This window comes from Poecilia mexicana, unplaced genomic scaffold (genome assembly GCF_051168715.1).
Source record: "Poecilia mexicana isolate PSO_F unplaced genomic scaffold, ASM5116871v1 scaffold_3, whole genome shotgun sequence".
Classification (NCBI taxonomy): Eukaryota; Metazoa; Chordata; class Actinopteri; order Cyprinodontiformes; family Poeciliidae; genus Poecilia; species Poecilia mexicana.
In genome coordinates this window covers 9,307,665-9,322,397 of record NW_028263372.1, presented here as the reverse complement: position 1 = coordinate 9,322,397, position 14,733 = coordinate 9,307,665, and the positions used below count along the sequence as shown (strand labels likewise).

The window sequence follows — 14,733 nt, the reverse complement described above, 5'->3', positions numbered from 1 at the left end:
ATATGTGGCAGAATGGATTGGAAGAAGGATGGGACGGACAGGTGGACTGTTAAAAAGATGGATAGATAGATTGGGTAAAGGATGGATGGATGGCTGAATGGACTGGGAAAAGGATGGATGGGTGGTTTAGGAAAAGGGCGGATAGATAGAATGAGAGGAAAATGTCTGGACAGACAGGCCTAGAAAAGTATTCAGGTACAGATGGATGAATTGGGAGAATGACAGACTGATGGGTAGATGGATGGATGAAAACAACTTAGTAATTTGAAAACCATCAGAAAAATCACACTTTCCAGAGCAACTTCTTAGAAATTCTGAAATTTGTCAAGTTGACTGCAGCACAGTAAGTGAAGTCCAGAGATATTTCATCCACACTGTTTTCTTCTTCTATATTTCCAAGCAAACAGTAATCAACAATGCAGCATTGCCATTTTCCTTGAAAACATTGAATAATAAACAGGAAATAAGCTCGAAAAAAGGAAAGAAAGACTTACTGAATAGCTTTCCCAAGCCTGTTGGGCGTTTCCCCATCTATCTGTGGAACCGCATGCAGTACTTACACATCGATCTACTGTACTGCTAAGTTAGTTAGTCGAGCATAAAGGTTCATTCACAGTGACTGTACTTGGTAAGTAGAGTAATGATGTGTTCTGTAACTCCTGGCCAGGAGAGACGCTGGGATGTTAAACGCTGGTTGGAATGAAGTCATTTGGCCAAATGCCTGTTTCCATCCGAGGGCAGAGGAAACCGTTAGCCAGCCACTGCCTTTTCCCACACCATCATATCGCTCACTCTCTTTTCCTCCCTGCTCCTCTGTCAGTCTGTCTCTCTCTCTGTCACACACACTGTTGCTATTCTAGCCTTGTTTTGTACAGAGAAGCTGACATTAGAACAAGTCCAGGAAGGAAAAAAATAGACCAAAGTGAGGCGTTACGTGTAGCAGGGAAACTTTCCCAGATACTCTCCTTCATGTGTCCTCATCCCCAAGTCCCAACCGGTAGCTATGGGCAAATGCAGACAAGCCTGGTGGTGTTTTTAAAGTGAACTTTGTATAGAAATTGTCTGTTTGTGATGGAGACTAAGCTCCAGTTTGGAGGGAGCAGTCCAGCTTCTTCCAGATGTGAACCTCAGCATGACTCACATTCAACAGAAAAGTGCTTGCATGTGTGATAAAGGTCATTCCTTGATCAAAGCGCATCAATGCTGAAAAACGCAGATGACATCCTCAAGATCTTAAAAACAGATTAGAGTTGAGACTGCAGCTAAAAAATCCATTCCGACATGAGACATTATGTCCGAGCTTGATCCGACCCGACAAATTTACTTTTATTATAGGACCAAGCAAGAAGTAAACACCATGTTATTTTAATTAAGATTTTACTACTTTCGTTGTTAGATCACCATCTAAGTAAGCAGCAACTTCTCTTTTTAGCTTTTAACGTCTTCCATTTTGTTGCTTGCTGTAATGGCTGGGTGAGTCTAGGTCAGTCGCAATTAGCAATAAATCAATTAATTGCATGATGAAGAAAAATCAATAATTTCCAGTTACACTATTAATAATTTTCTCTTTCTCTTTCTACCGAAAACTGGATGACTGTGGTCTTCACTCTTATTTTGGCCTCAACTAGGCCTTTTTTTGAAGGACAATCTTGTTTACAGTCTTTATAATTCATTTTATTTGTTGCTTCCGTCGTTTTGTTATATTTTAGATATTTAAAATGTCTTCCAGTTCCAGTTTTAAATGTTCATTAGAATTTAAAGTTTATTGACCTTTGAGATCAATAATCTTGCATTATTATGCCATTACAATATCGCAATAACTTCTGGTACAATTTATTGTCCAGCAAAATTTGTCATCGTGACAGGCCTAAGTGAATGAAGTGCAAATCACCGCCAGTGTCACATATGAAAGCGCACTGGGGTCATGTGTGATTGGTAGAAGTGAAGGAGGTTTTCTCTGTGCTGCATGTATTGCAAGCACCACAGAAGCCCAGAATTCGACCCAACTCGGAGCTTCTGTGGTGTCTTTATGCCAGGAATGCTATGAACATGGCTTGATCGTCAGTAGCAAAGATGCTCCAAGTTGAAGGAAGAGGCGAGCAGAAAGGTCAAGCTTTTGATATGCTACTCTGGCTACTTATTTCAATCAGCAATGATCATGAGGTGTAACCAAATGAGTGAGGTTCCCACCAGTAGGAAAAGCGTCGATTAGTGCAAACTGTAAATGGTTTGCTTAGTTTCACAACAGTAGTCTTGTTAATATGACAGAAAATGCAGGAGCTTCTTATCAGGGCAGCTGACTGCCAGTGTGCAGCATTACCCTGGAACATGATGTTTCAAAACCAAGATCTTGAGTAAATGCAGGGTTTGGTTAGCTTAAATGCTAGAAACAAATGTGAACTTCTTGGTTTTGAGATAAAAAGTAAAATAACTGAACATATATCAACCCAAGCCTTTAGATCACTTTGCTTTCTCTTGCATCTTTGCGGAACAACTGGGGGTGAAGGGTGTGACAACACTTTTACATTTAATTTGAGCAAAATGTGTTGGTTTAGATTTCAGTTGGGAGCAGCATTGTTGACAAATGACAGATTGGTTTTCCGAGCCCAAGTGAGAGTAAACGCCGTTATTATGACTCGATCAGGTGGTGTTTGATCCTCTGAAACATCTTGTGTGGATCACTGAATCACGACATGTGATTTTGTTTGTCACCAACCTGCTCCATATTTGGCTTGGAGCAGGTTTAGCACTGTGAAAATTAATGGATTGTGATTAATGTCGAAATAGCGTAGACCCAAATCAGCAATCAAGGCAAAACTCCACAGTGGAAAAAAAACAAACTTCCTATAGAGTTCTGAGTGTAGAAAAGAAAAGGTGCCATTTGGGGCTTTAAATAGCATTCCCCTTTTGGGAGCCGTGCAAAACCCCATTTACAAAAAACCCCCAGAAAACTCCACTTAGCTCTCATTTCAACCGATTTGACACAAAATCATTACAGTTCAGTGCTTGAGAGGATATAATTACAGTACGACAGCCATTTTCAGAGAAGTTTATACTCTGTTTAAGCTGCAGAGTTTGTCGGACAAGTACCCGCTGTGCTGACCAAATAATCCCGGGAAGACCTTTAACAGCCTTAGCCTCATTAAGTTTTATGCACAGTCGCTCCACAAAGATGGGCAGAGAGCAGGCATCCGCCATGGTGTCACATAAACACAAGCATATGCAGGAGCTTCCATGCAGAAACCACACTCCGCCCCGAATAATAAGCACTCTGTGTTTGAAGGGCCACTATCAACAAACGTGCAATCATGCACCAGCGTGCAACACAACAAAAAACCCTTGAAACACCCATGGCAGACCCCCACAGATTTGTCAAAGCACATTGAAGCAATTTATGATACTTCTGGTAATGCTTTGTTTAAGAAATAAACTCTTTCTTTTTTTGGAAGACGCTTTTATGAGTCAGCGTTACCAGGCCTGTGATACCAACCTGTCTCAGGAACCGGAGCTGCTAATTCACTTCACGAGGCGCTATTAAATTGACTTCGTTTAAAGTAATGATGAACATTACTTATCTCTGGCCTCCTTTTTTTTTATAGTTCACTTTTATGAATTGGGTCCCGCTTTCAAATTCTCCCCCTGCCTTTTACTACTTTTGCCATTACGCTTTTATCTGTCTGCAGCTCTTAACAGCTCCACATTCAAAGCTTCTGCTCCAAAATGACTGTTATTACTGTGGCACCGGCCGCATTGTAACGCCAAAACAACTTTGTTTGAAAAGTGCAGGGAAGTGGCCTACCTTGATGAGAACCACGTCCACCGCACGCTCTCCTTTGGCGCAGAGGCTGTACCTCCGCTTGTGTCGTTCGTACATTTTCCTACAAATATCCAGAACGGGGTTTTTATGGATCGGAATTGTCGGGGAAAGAAAATCCACGAGGAGCGCTCTTGAGGAGAGCTGAAGCTGTCTGCTAAGCCTCACCTCTGGCTGCCACAGAGGCAGCCTCCAACCAAACTCCAGCTCCAGTCCCACCCTCCTCCTTCACCCCCCTCCCCTCCCTCCCTTCTTTTTCTCGTCCTCTGTCGTCTCTCAACTTCTCCAGACTGTCTGACTCATGCCTTTCCTCTCACTCGCCTTAGCGAGGCTGTGAATGCCTCTCTCTCATCATGTGAAGCAGCCATCAGAAGTGCTGCATTGTTACCCTATGACAGATGATAAAAGGCCGTTATTGACTTAGTTGGTGTGATTAAATCGTCCTCGTTCTGCGTTTCCTCCGCGATTATGAGGTGCCGACGCGTTACCAGGCCAACAAGAGCCCCCTTCCAGACCAACACAACCTTTTGCGAAGCTAAAAGTATGTAATATATCTGAGAAAATCTTAAAAGATGTAGATCTTATTTTGGTTTCCCAAATAGCTAAACTATAATAGCTTGAAATTTCAAATGAATTTAAATGTGTATATACAGTTAACACAAAAAGGAAGGGAATTATGTGTTTGGTTTTTGTTGTTAATGATTCTTGGCAATAAAGTCGACTATTTTTTGTGTACTTTTCAGACGTCCATTTAAGGGCTGGACAATAAATCAATAACAATATATATATCACAATAAAGAGAAAAATGATTTTAATGAACTCCAATCCAGAACACAGCATTCTGTAGGCAGAGGAAAGGCATTTGCTGCTCAGTCTCATCAACTAACTCACTCACTTTTTGGTTACCTAGCAACAACCTGTTGTGTAACTTGTGCAGCAGATGTATCAGGTTTCGCCACCGTGATTCATAACTGATTAAAAATAAACAACCGTGGGAAGAAAAATCTGTGGATGAAACAGGAAAGGTCTTGCCACCAGTTTGGGAGAATTTCAAATATGTAAAACAAAAATCTGATCAAAAATGAGCGATACAGACCGATATGGAACGCTTATATCGTGATGCATTTTTCAGCCTAATTCATTTCATTTCCACTACAGGTCAGATAACTGGAAAAAAACATTTCAGGACTAAAATCTAGCTATTAGAAATATTTTGGTTTGCAGACTAATGGTGATTTAAAATAGCAGCAGAAAAGTCTAATTTTCTGTGCATCATCCATGTTTGATTACAAGCTGCAACTAAATTTACTGTAAGTTTTTATCTATGTTGGCATGCATGACAAAATCAACAACAACAAACAATAAAAAAAGATATGGTCTAGATAACATAAGTGTAACTGTAACAGCCGGTGTATTCATTTTGCAACTGTAGGCATGATCTATGATACAGTTTTAAATGAGAGCAATGATGTATTTTTGCGTAAGTGCCAAACTCTGCTTTATTTTTAATCTATTTCACGGGCCACAGATAAGGATCTCAACAAATGGTGACGTGTTCTAGCAACCGCTAGAACCAAAACAGCTGTCTGTGCAAAACACAGATGGTCCCCAGGAGCACCGCCCATCTATTCCTTCTACATGTGTTGAAACTTTTTTTTGTCTTCTTTATGAACGGTCTGTTGTTTCTTGCTGGTCGTGTCTGACAGAGGATTGGTCAAAATTCATCTGTGCATTACCCATTTCCAAGAAGAACAATTTTTTTTCTTTTTTTTTTTACATCCTGGAATTGTAAATATATACAACAACATATATTACAGCTGTTAATTGCTGTTCTGCAATGCCATGAAACCAGGATGTTTGCTTATGCTGGCTCTAGTCTGGACCTGTCGTGCACAATGCAGGTTGGATGTTGTCAGGGTTTTCTACGCAGCTTTCTTCTGCCTACATGGCAGAATAACAATGCAACAGAAGACAATGATCATCCTCTGGAACGACGTCCCGGCAGACGCGTCCGAGTGTTTTACTGCTAGCTATCAAGCAACGGTTTGGCAACAATCCTCGCCCATCCTAACGCCTAATGAGCACCAGAGAGACTGACTAAAACATGAGACCAACAGTGCAGGATGAAAACAGAAACCCGTCTGAGAGGGTGTGTCTGCAGTGAAAGCTGACCCTGAAGGCATCGTGAAGCCGACAGACTTCATTGATGAAGAATTCATAGCGTTTACTGGAGGAACGGCAGCTACAGTAGCAGTTACTGCATTTAATGGGGGGGAAAGCTATTTTTCTGGGAACATCCTTTCTTACTCTTCTGCATCCTGACGTTCTTTGGTGAGTCCATAGGTTTTCAGTTATGTTTGAATTAATCCAAATCAATAAAATTATCTTGATATCAGAAACACAAGCTGTTATTTAGGAAATTCTCATTTCAAGGTTTCTTTTTGAAGATCAACTAAATTTTAAGACCATTATGAATAAAATATAAGACCTGCATCACAACTAATGTACAAAAGAAAATCCCATCTTTATATCTTCATATGTATTGCTTTGGTTGGCAACAGAAGTGAGCTAGCGGCAAAGATGAACATCGTTCAACCAACGGCCAATACATTTGAACTTACCAATGATAGACACATGACAGTTAGCCAGCTAGCTAGCTAGCAAGGGTAAATTAGTGGTATCATCAACCACCTCGATTCACAGAAGGAAGTGAAGATGTCTGCGTGCGACTCAGACTGTTGCTTGAGAGATAAGTCCCAAGCTGAGACTAAATAGAGCTGCTACAACACTTCAAACCTGCTATTAATGTATTTAAGGTCAAGACATTTTAAGGTTTTAGTTTTAGATAAATGAATATAAGACATTTTAAGGATGTGCAGACACCTTGCATTTCTATTATTATTTTGAAATTTTAAACAAAAAAAATTGAAAGAAAAAAAGAAGCAAGGAATAACTAAATTTTATAAAATTGTCCATCTATTAAATGTTCACCCAGTCCTATTGATTAATGTGCAAACAATAATACACCGATATGCAAATCAATTTCACCAAAGCTACGTTGCCATGTTACAGGAGGAATCTGGAAATTAAGCTACAACTTTAAGATTGCAAGACGACTACTCTTCCCACCAAGTCCTTAATATGTATTTGAAGTCGCCTATTGGTACTACTGATTCAACAGGAAGTATTTCCCAACAGCAGAATATGGTGGGCAGTGCCTAGCAACCAGTAAAAGAGGGACAATGCTGTTTAAATTGTTACACATTACTTCAACTCATGAAGTAAAGTGACACAGACACTTTTACTGGATTAAAATTTCCAAATATAACAAGGATAAAAGGGATTACAACCAAATCATATCAAATCAAAGAATCAACTATAAAGCTCCTCCGTGGTGTAACCTGGCGCACCCTACTGTTATACTGTTGGGTGTCGGTGTTAAAATCCCTACACTGCTCTGTCTTTAGCAGCCAGGATAAGGGGGTAGCTCAGCTGTGACCTGCAGTGATTGATCACAGATTATTTCCATCAGTAAAGGAAGCCTTGTTTTTACTGAGCACCATCACAAACGGGTTTTCTCCTCCCAAAGAAATCTGCCCACATTTTTATCATATTCATCTTGGATTGGAGAAAAAAGAAAAACAGAACACGAAGAGATTAGTATCATTAGCTTGGCTTCATTCTGATGGTATTTTTAACACAGGAGACAATTTTGATTCTTAATCTGATGGGTTTTGATTGAATTGACACTGAAATATGATGATGAATGATTTTTTCTTCCATATAATGTCTAAAACAAAACAGTACTCCTAGCAATTATATAACATATTTTATATATACACTTGAAAAGTTTTTATTTTTATGTTTTGCTTAGGTTCATGTAGCTCAGTTTAAGAAATATTACGCATATGCTAATATTTGATTGCCCAAATTTGTGTTTATCTGGAAAAAAATGTTTAGCAATGAGCAATCTTTATTTTTTTTTAAAACAAAAGTTAAATATTTATACTTAACATTGACAGGATCTTGAATTGATTACACACCAAAATTCTGCATCTATTCCATTTCAACTGCAACAACAGTGAGACTACAAATATAAGAATGTGAACCACTCATAAAATATTACAATATATAAAATTTTCATAACATCCAGCTATAACAAAGTGTTCCCAAACACTTGGCGACAAATTGCACAACAAATCTTACCAATGGTCATAACATATTTGGATGGTTTACTTGAAACAAAATCATAACGATTCCTCCAGCTTTACCATATGACTTTTATCTGAGGTCCATAAGAATCAAATATGAACTCATGAAAACTCTTAATTAAAAAAAACTGTGGCCTTTCCCATCTCAAAATAAACCACTTTGACATATATTTTTATACTTTTATACATTTCTTTTCTCTCAGGGTCAAGGAGGTTTTGCTTTCACTCTTCGGATTGTAACGTTTCCTGCTTTAGGGGAACTAAAGTTGGTGCTTTAGGGGAACTCTCTGAGTTCCCCTAAAGCACCAACTAACCCCTCTGTTACACAGAAACCCACACTGAAAATGCTGATCTGAATCCATCTCATGTTTATCCATCAGTCCTGCAGGTCTGGCTGCTGGTAATAAAACCTCCGTAAGGAGTGACTGAACAAGAGCTTTACACTTCATGCATCAAGGTGTGGCTAAGCAGCGCAGCATTAAGCAAAAGAAGCATCTGGCTTCTAAATGTAAATTTATACTGTTTGGTCAAAGATACATGCTTTTTTGATATTTTTAATTGGAAATGTATTAACGAAAGTCCAGACAGATGAGGATGGTGATCAATATAAGCTGATTTCCATAAGAAAACTGACATGACTAAAAAGGGAGATGCAAGGTTTTGCCCCACAGCGATGATGGAAGAATGCTAGGCATGTTGAATCAAGCAAAGCCAAAGTGTCCTGCTGTCTAAACAAGTCAAAACACACAGTGTGGGATTATTGATTCCTGCATTAATCTCAGGTCTAATTCCACCTGCCTTGAGATTTGCTGCTTATTATTCGGCCCGGAAATCAAACAGAGTTCTGAGGCTTATTCTGACAATCAAAGAGCGAGGGGGGAGAAGCTTCTGGCGCTGAGGTTACGTCGCCCTCTGCTGACGACCCCGCCGCCCTGCAGGCTCCTCTCGTTTTGCCCCCCCCCGTCCCTCCCAACACATCTGGCATTCAGAACAAGCCGCTGACCCAGACCGCAGCCCAGGAATAAGCCGAGCCACTCCAGTCTATGGCTGCAGAGGAATCCGTCAGTCAGCAACATTTGGGAGCAAAGCTTCGTCTAGCTAAGGATTGCATCCATGTGTTCGGAGGCTGAGCAGACAGGAAGGGGGAGAGCAGGCTCGCCTCCCGGGACAGAGCAGCAGAGAAGACCTTGTTGATCTTAAAGCGGTCCTAACAGTCATTCAGGTCTTCAACACCATATGGGGATTTAATAAAAGTCAGAGAGCCACTCAGCCTACAAGGGACACTCTGGATTCTTGCTGTCCCTCAAAAACATTTGGTGAAGTTATTCACTGACCTAATAGGCTGGAAGGCTTGACTTTTCTCAAATCACAACATTGCCAACATTTGACCAGGAAATATGCACACTGTAATAACCTCTGTAATGCTTTCTGAAATCACCCGTGCAGCAATCCTGACAACGACACAAACTAAAAGAGGCCCGGGCTTTTTGTCAGTAAAAATCAATCAGATCTCGTCGCCATCGGTTTTTCTGCTCATTTTGCTCTTAATTATCTGTAGTAACATCACACAAGTCAACTTCTCCTAACCTTTTTTGCATTATTTATATTCCTAAACTCACATTTTCTGCCTTCAAAACAGGATTTGTTTGCATATTGCTCTGCTGCAGTTAAATATTTGGGCCAGATTTGAAAACACCAAATTGGTTTTAGTGAAATTTGGCAGCAGTAATAATAATTTAAAGAGATGCAATCAGTTTATAAGGTGGACAAGTTTATAAGGCGTGGTTTGATTTTACTGTAAATTTCAGCTAACATGCTATGAAAACCAGATGATCTTCGGATCAGAAACTTTAAATTTACAGATGCATAAACCACAAATCCTCGACGGAAATAAGACAAATCCAAATCAGCTACTCCGACCACGGCCTGCACAACATATAAAAACACTTTAAAAATGATTAAAAATAAATGTAAACACATTAACTGTGTTTTCATAATAGTCAAAAATGGCTTTTGTTCTTCCACAGCCTCTTTCCTCTGCCTTTGGTCTAAAAATAAATAAAGAAAAAATCCTTCTGCCAAATGCTACCTGATGCGTTTAAAGACAAACTTTATCATCAAAGCCACGTTTACAACAAGGAGATTCTCATCGTACCATCGAGGAGTCCGCTCCCTCTGCTGGGCCGCTTTCTTCCTCCCCCGTGCATTTCACAGCGTCCTCGGGTTTGTCGACTTCCACCTCTGGAGAAATGCATGCAAACACAGCACAGTCAGTCCTACAGCACATCTTCAGAATACACAAAGAGCCCGTGTTAAAAGACTTCCAAAGGGCACGTTTCCAGCATCTGTTAATAAGGCTGAAAAAAAAAAAAATACAAGAAAATGTTCTCATAAGAAGATTAAAAAAAAAACGTTGCTCCTATTCCTAAAGTAAATATGATGTGTTTAATATGAGAGGAAGTGAAAAACTACGGACAGAAAAGGGGAACTGACTACGATAAGATGTCCAAAACGTTGATTTACGACCTGAGAAAAATCAGAGACCCTGTCAGTGACGTTCCAGGGGGTCGAGGCCGCTGTCACGCTGTAAATTTATCCTCCCACTTCACAATAACACGCCGCTGCGGAAGTGACGCAAAGCACCAACCTCGCCCTCTTTACCTGTCTCTATTCTGCACAGTTATTTCAGAGGAGAGAAAACTGCACACTGGAAAAGTGTTGGAAGTTCACTGATAAGATGAGAGACTTTTTAAAAGTCTCACTTCCTGCTCCAAACACACACACACACACACACACACACACACCAGCTGGTCTGGGAGTGTTTATTTTGCACAATCCTGCCTCTTAGCTGTGTGTCTGAGAGCCGGTCACGTGCGGAGGTAATGTGACTGCCGTCTGCTGACATATGCGACGCCCTGCAGCCAGAACAATGCATGTAATCACATTAAAAGTGCACATCGAAAGTACCGATACCCCTTGAACATTTTCCCACTTTTGTGAGGCAACAGCCGCACATTTTAACGCGTTTCATGTGACGGGTCTGCACAACCAGAGCACAGTTGTAAAGGGGAAGGAAAACGACGGCGGATGCTTCGTAGAAACACTTTTAACTTGAGTTACTGCTGTAAGTCAGCTTTGTACATCTAAAGATGGAAATTGTTGCTCGTTTTCTTTCCCAAAATCAGCTCCAGCTCGGTCAGATGGGATGGAGAGCGTGAAAGTGTTGCCGCCTGCCAAGTCTGATGAGGATAAGACTAATAGTTGTCCTGTCACCTGAGCTGTAGATCTCCATAGTTACCATGGATCTCTTGGCTGCTCCTCTCATTAATGTGCAACAGATGAGCAACGCAGGGCTGCAGCTAACGGTTATTTTAATAATGGACTATTCCACAGAATATTCTGACGATTAATCGTATAAAAAAAAAATACATTGGAACAATCTGCAGATTTTTATACCGAGCCTTTTGTATACAGTGAAATAAACTATTCAATTCCTTTTTTTTGAATAATGAAACAAACATTTTATTGCCTAAAATGCAAAAACCTAGCATTCCTTTAAGTATACGCTTGATCATTTGCAGCAAAAGATGCAGCGGCAGCTAGAAAAAAAAAGACTTCTAACATATGAAAAGCTCAGTCCTTTCTGCTTGACCTAACATCAGTACAGAGTAGGGATAATCCGTTATGTTTTTATTATTCGTAACTGACATTTGTTTTTCAGAAAAATTGAACCAGGTAAAGACAAAAATATGCCACAGTTCTGGGTTGAAAAACGTTTTTTATACATCCTAAATGCAAAATGCATATCTTTGTTGTCAAGTTTTGGCTTAATTCCTGCTCTGAGTGTATTGTTCTTTCAGCAAATTGCCTTTTTTTTTGTCGATTACTAAATTAGTTTTTTATTTTAGAAATCAATTCATTGCGATTAATCCGATTAATCTGATTAGTCATTTCAGCCCCAGAGCAACGCTCTGAGGGATGCTTGCATCCCGTGTGGTGTGACATGTTCCTTGTCCTTCGGGAAGTTGTTTGTTCACTAATGCTTTCTATGAAACCTCTGAAGCCTTCACAGAACAGCTGGAGATACCGAGAAGTACTGACATACAGACTGACTCTACTGATCGTTTAAGTGGCTTCTTAGAACAATTCAAGTTGCACTAAATTTTATTTGGAGGTTTCACAATAAAAGGAGTTGAATTTTTTTTTTTTTTACTTTTTGCTTCCTTCTTTCATTCACTTCAGAGATCTGCACTCCTTTATTTTCTTGTCAAATGAAATCCAAATCCATTATGTTCAAGTTAGTGGTTGGAATGTAACAAAACGTAGCTAGAGGAGTATTGAAGCTTTTGCAAGGCCCTGTATGAATATAGTTGTTCGCAGTGGATCTCAGAAGCTCAAGAAGTAAGCGCAACAGGTCTTAGCGACAGTGATATATCAGCAAGATGTCAAAGATATGCTAAAAATCCACTCCGACCACAATTAAAGCGAGCTGCATGGCATTTAACTTAGCAGAGCTTTTCCCATTAATCACAAGAAAAGCACTGAATCGGATTTAGAAAATGAGCTTAGGAATGAAACATTGACAAACAAATCACCCCGTGATGCATGAGGGTGCAAACCTGAAATAAAACCAATGAGGAAAGTACATAAATCAGCGTTTCCAACCTGGGTCTGCAGTCGCGCAGCTCTCCGTCGCTCCATCCAGTGAATCAGTAGAGTCTGGGTTGGCAGCCATCTGATCCTCGACGGGAGTGTCCACAGATGACTCAGCGACAGCAGCAGGTGATTCCAGTTCCAAAGAGACACCATCTACAGTGTCTGAGGGAGGAACGGCGTCCTGTGCTGAGATGGGGAGCTGACCCTCAGCCGACCCCGTGTCCTCAGCCTCCTTTAAGTCATCCTGTTCAGGCTGCGTTTGTACATTCCTACTCTCCTCTGCTGCCTCTGGTTTATCATCGGCGTCCGTCTGTTGATTGTCTTCAACGGGGCCGTTGACTTTGACCTCTGAATCAGACTGGATGTCAATATTCCCATCAGAGCTGGAGGACTGCCTGATGTCACCTTCACCAGCTTCTGAAGTAGGGACATCCTCACTGACTAAAGGAATTGGATCCAACACTGAATCCTGTTCAGGACATTCTATAAACAGTTCCTCACAACTTTCAGGAATCAAGCAATCCATTGTCTTAAAGTCGTCCAGCAGCCCTGATTCAGGCTCCAACTCATCTCTACTACCCTCTGAAAGGTTCAGGGAACTGACGGGTCCAGTGTCGTCACCTGGTGAGTGTTCATGGTTTACGCTGGGTGTTAGATCATTTGAGTCCTCGGTACATCCTGATGAGTAAATATCTACGTTCATAGTTTGATCTCCCTCCTGCATGGTGCTGTTATCCTGAGTAGGGTGAAATATTTCCGTTGAAGAACTTCCAAAAGATCTAAAGCTTCCTTCGTCGTCACTGGAGACACGATGTGCCACGCCTGAATCCTGGTCAGCCTTCCTCTTAGTGAGCATATTTCCTAGTGATGACTGGTCAGTCCGAGTTCCTTCCTCGGCACTGTTCAAACCCCAAAAATCAAAACTCTTGGATTCGTCTGGAGCGAAATCTTGGAGTTTAGTGGTGTCTTCGCTGTGGCTGTCGCTCTCAGCTCCAGTGTCAGCCCCAGAATGACGGGCAGCTTCTGGACCGGAGCCCTGCTCCTGCTCGGCTGCGTAATCCTGACCAGCTGTTTCCTGGTTTTGTTCTTGGCTGTTTATGTCTGGCGGAGGTTCCCCCTCACGGAGGCCTTCTATCAGCAGTAGAGGAACGGCAGATTCACGCTGCTCGATTACGTCACCGCAGGCTATCGCCAACGGGTCAGGGAGGTCTCCTGGAGTTGAAACAGGGTCCGTCAACTCTTCCCTCCCTGCCTCCTTTTCTTCCTCCTTATCTGGATTGAACCCATCAAAGGGATCTTGGGGAAGTTCTGTTTGTTCTTCCTCAATGTTCTCTCCTTCATGAGATCTCAGCTTTTCTTCTGATTCAGTGGGGTTTAAAAGTTCAGAACTCCCCGACAACGGAGACTGGCCCATGACTGGAGAGTCTCCGCTGGCTGTCGTCAGAACCGCACGCTCTGATCCGCCCTCCTCCTCTCCACTCGTGGCTGCGCCGTCTCCCGCTTCCTGTTCCTCTCCCTCCCCGGCCTCCTGTTCTTCCCGGATCACAGCTTCCTCTGCCTGTTTACCGCAGCCTTCTGCTGGGACATTTCCCACAGTGATGCTTTCCCCTTCAGCCTCACCCTGTGCCCCTTCACTCCTGTCACACAAATTCAACCCAGGACAGGAGTCAGCCTTCCCTTCTCGCTCCCCTTGGCAGCCTTTTCCCTCAGAGTTTGAACTAAGACACACCCCGTCCCCCTGGGGTTCCAGGCCGTGCTGTTGGGGAGGGATTTCTGACGCCGGAGGCAAACTTTTGTCTTTCTCCGAGTTACGAGTCTCGCCTAGTTCACCTACGACGGAGTTGAAGCTCTCCTCTTTGATGCTTTCTCCCTCGCTCCCTCCGGTTTTTGAAATCCAGCACTCTGACGTTGAGTGCAGCTCCTGGAGTCGCTCCTGACAGGTTAAGTCTGTTTTCACACCGTCACAACACTCAGCAGCAGTGTGGAGTGAGTCCAACTGCAGCTCCAAGACAGAAACTCCCTGCAGAGGACAGAAAAACGTTACACTTTGGC

General features: G+C 41.7%; 1 protein-coding gene across 5 annotated transcripts in view; it reads right to left on the bottom strand.

Moving 5' to 3' along the window:
• akap13a (A-kinase anchoring protein 13a) overlaps window positions 1–14,733 on the bottom strand; it is a 127,201-nt gene that overhangs the window by 66,858 nt on the left and 45,610 nt on the right. For all 5 annotated transcript variants that reach the window (XM_088004136.1, XM_088004131.1, XM_088004134.1 and 2 more), the window contains exons 8-9: window positions 12,691–14,701; window positions 10,181–10,266 (exon numbers count right to left, since the gene is read on the bottom strand). In XM_088004136.1, coding sequence (XP_087860262.1) covers window positions 10,181–10,266; window positions 12,691–14,701 — 2,097 coding nt within the window. The remainder of the gene's footprint in view (window positions 1–10,180; window positions 10,267–12,690; window positions 14,702–14,733) is intronic.